Source organism: Dendroctonus ponderosae, unplaced genomic scaffold (genome assembly GCF_020466585.1).
Source record: "Dendroctonus ponderosae isolate FM_Combo_2020 unplaced genomic scaffold, Dpon_F_20191213v2 Dpon_F_20191213_2085, whole genome shotgun sequence".
Taxonomy (NCBI): Eukaryota; Metazoa; Arthropoda; class Insecta; order Coleoptera; family Curculionidae; genus Dendroctonus; species Dendroctonus ponderosae.
The window spans coordinates 1-1,146 of record NW_026018260.1 but is presented as its reverse complement, the minus strand read 5'-3'; the positions used below and the strand labels follow the sequence as shown (position 1 = coordinate 1,146).

General features: G+C 39.7%; 1 protein-coding gene across 1 annotated transcript; it reads left to right on the top strand.

Annotated features, from left to right (window-relative positions):
- Positions 1-300: 300 nt before the first annotated feature.
- Positions 301-1,115, top strand: LOC125503633 (sphingomyelin phosphodiesterase-like). The gene is made up of 3 exons (XM_048664347.1): positions 301-479; positions 555-633; positions 692-1,115. Exons 1-3 carry the CDS (start codon positions 334-336, stop codon positions 866-868), a joined length of 402 nt encoding a protein of 133 aa, XP_048520304.1. The 5' UTR covers positions 301-333; the 3' UTR covers positions 869-1,115.
- Positions 1,116-1,146: the final 31 nt, after the last annotated feature.

The following is a 1,146-nucleotide window of genomic DNA, read 5'->3' as shown; positions in this document are numbered from 1 at the left end:
AATTTGCTAGAACGAAAACAAAACCTCGTCTTTATCTATAACAAAACCCTCAATTTCAAAGGTTATGTTATGTATTTAAACTAGTTTAAGAACTTGAAGACGTGTCATGAATTGAAACATTTTTTTGTTTTATGTTTGTTTTATTGAATGTCGATAGTAATTGCTACAAACCCTGCTAGCGCTGGTTGTATTGAATTAATATTAATGTTTGAATGTGCAGGAGTGAACATTTTCTGACATTAAAATTGTCCCAGATTTTTCAGCGAACGTTTTCCATGCGGAATAGACGAGATGCTGGCTTAAATAAACTAACCAGATTTTTTCCAGGTTGGTATGCCGGTGTTCAAAGTGCTGCAAATATCCGACACCCACTATGACTTGGACTATGTGGAGGGCGCTGTGACCAATTGCGAAGAACCTCTATGTTGCCGCACTTACAGCACCCTAAGGAGCGGCGAAGAGCCCCTTCCCGCAGGCAGGTAATCTTGCGGGAAATTGGAGAAATCGCTCAATCAATTTAGCGCAGTTTAGAGCCATTTTCGACGTTGTTCCAGATGGGGCTCATACGAAAAATGCGATGCTCCCAAAGCTTTGCTCGAGAACATGCTGCAAAACATTGCCTTTCAGCACCCGGTAACAGTCAATTGTCCCTGATTCGATCCGATTGGAAGCTCAAAAGCGTCTGTTTCAGGACATTGACTATATTCTATGGACTGGCGACTTGCCACCTCACGATATTTGGAACCAAACCAAGCAGAAAAACCTGAAGGTGATAGAAGACACCATCGCGATGGTCGTGAAAGCTTTTCCAAACACGCCCATATTTCCAGCTGTCGGAAACCACGAATCAAGTCCAGCGGGAAAGTGAGTAGAATAGAAACGATCGGATTTTATTTTTTTCTAAACGCAGTTCAGTCCGGATATAACGAACTTGAAAAATGAACTAAAACTGGTTCGTTATATCCGGAGTTCGCTACAAGCGAATAACAATACAAAAACACGTGGTGTATTTTATTTCGTTATTTTTACATAGAGTAGTAGAAGTTAGTAGGTATGACGAAAAAGAACACAAAAAGATAAACAAAATTCAATTGGAAATCTACTTCATAAAGTCTGTAATTTTTGTTTGTACATTTCTGCTGCAAA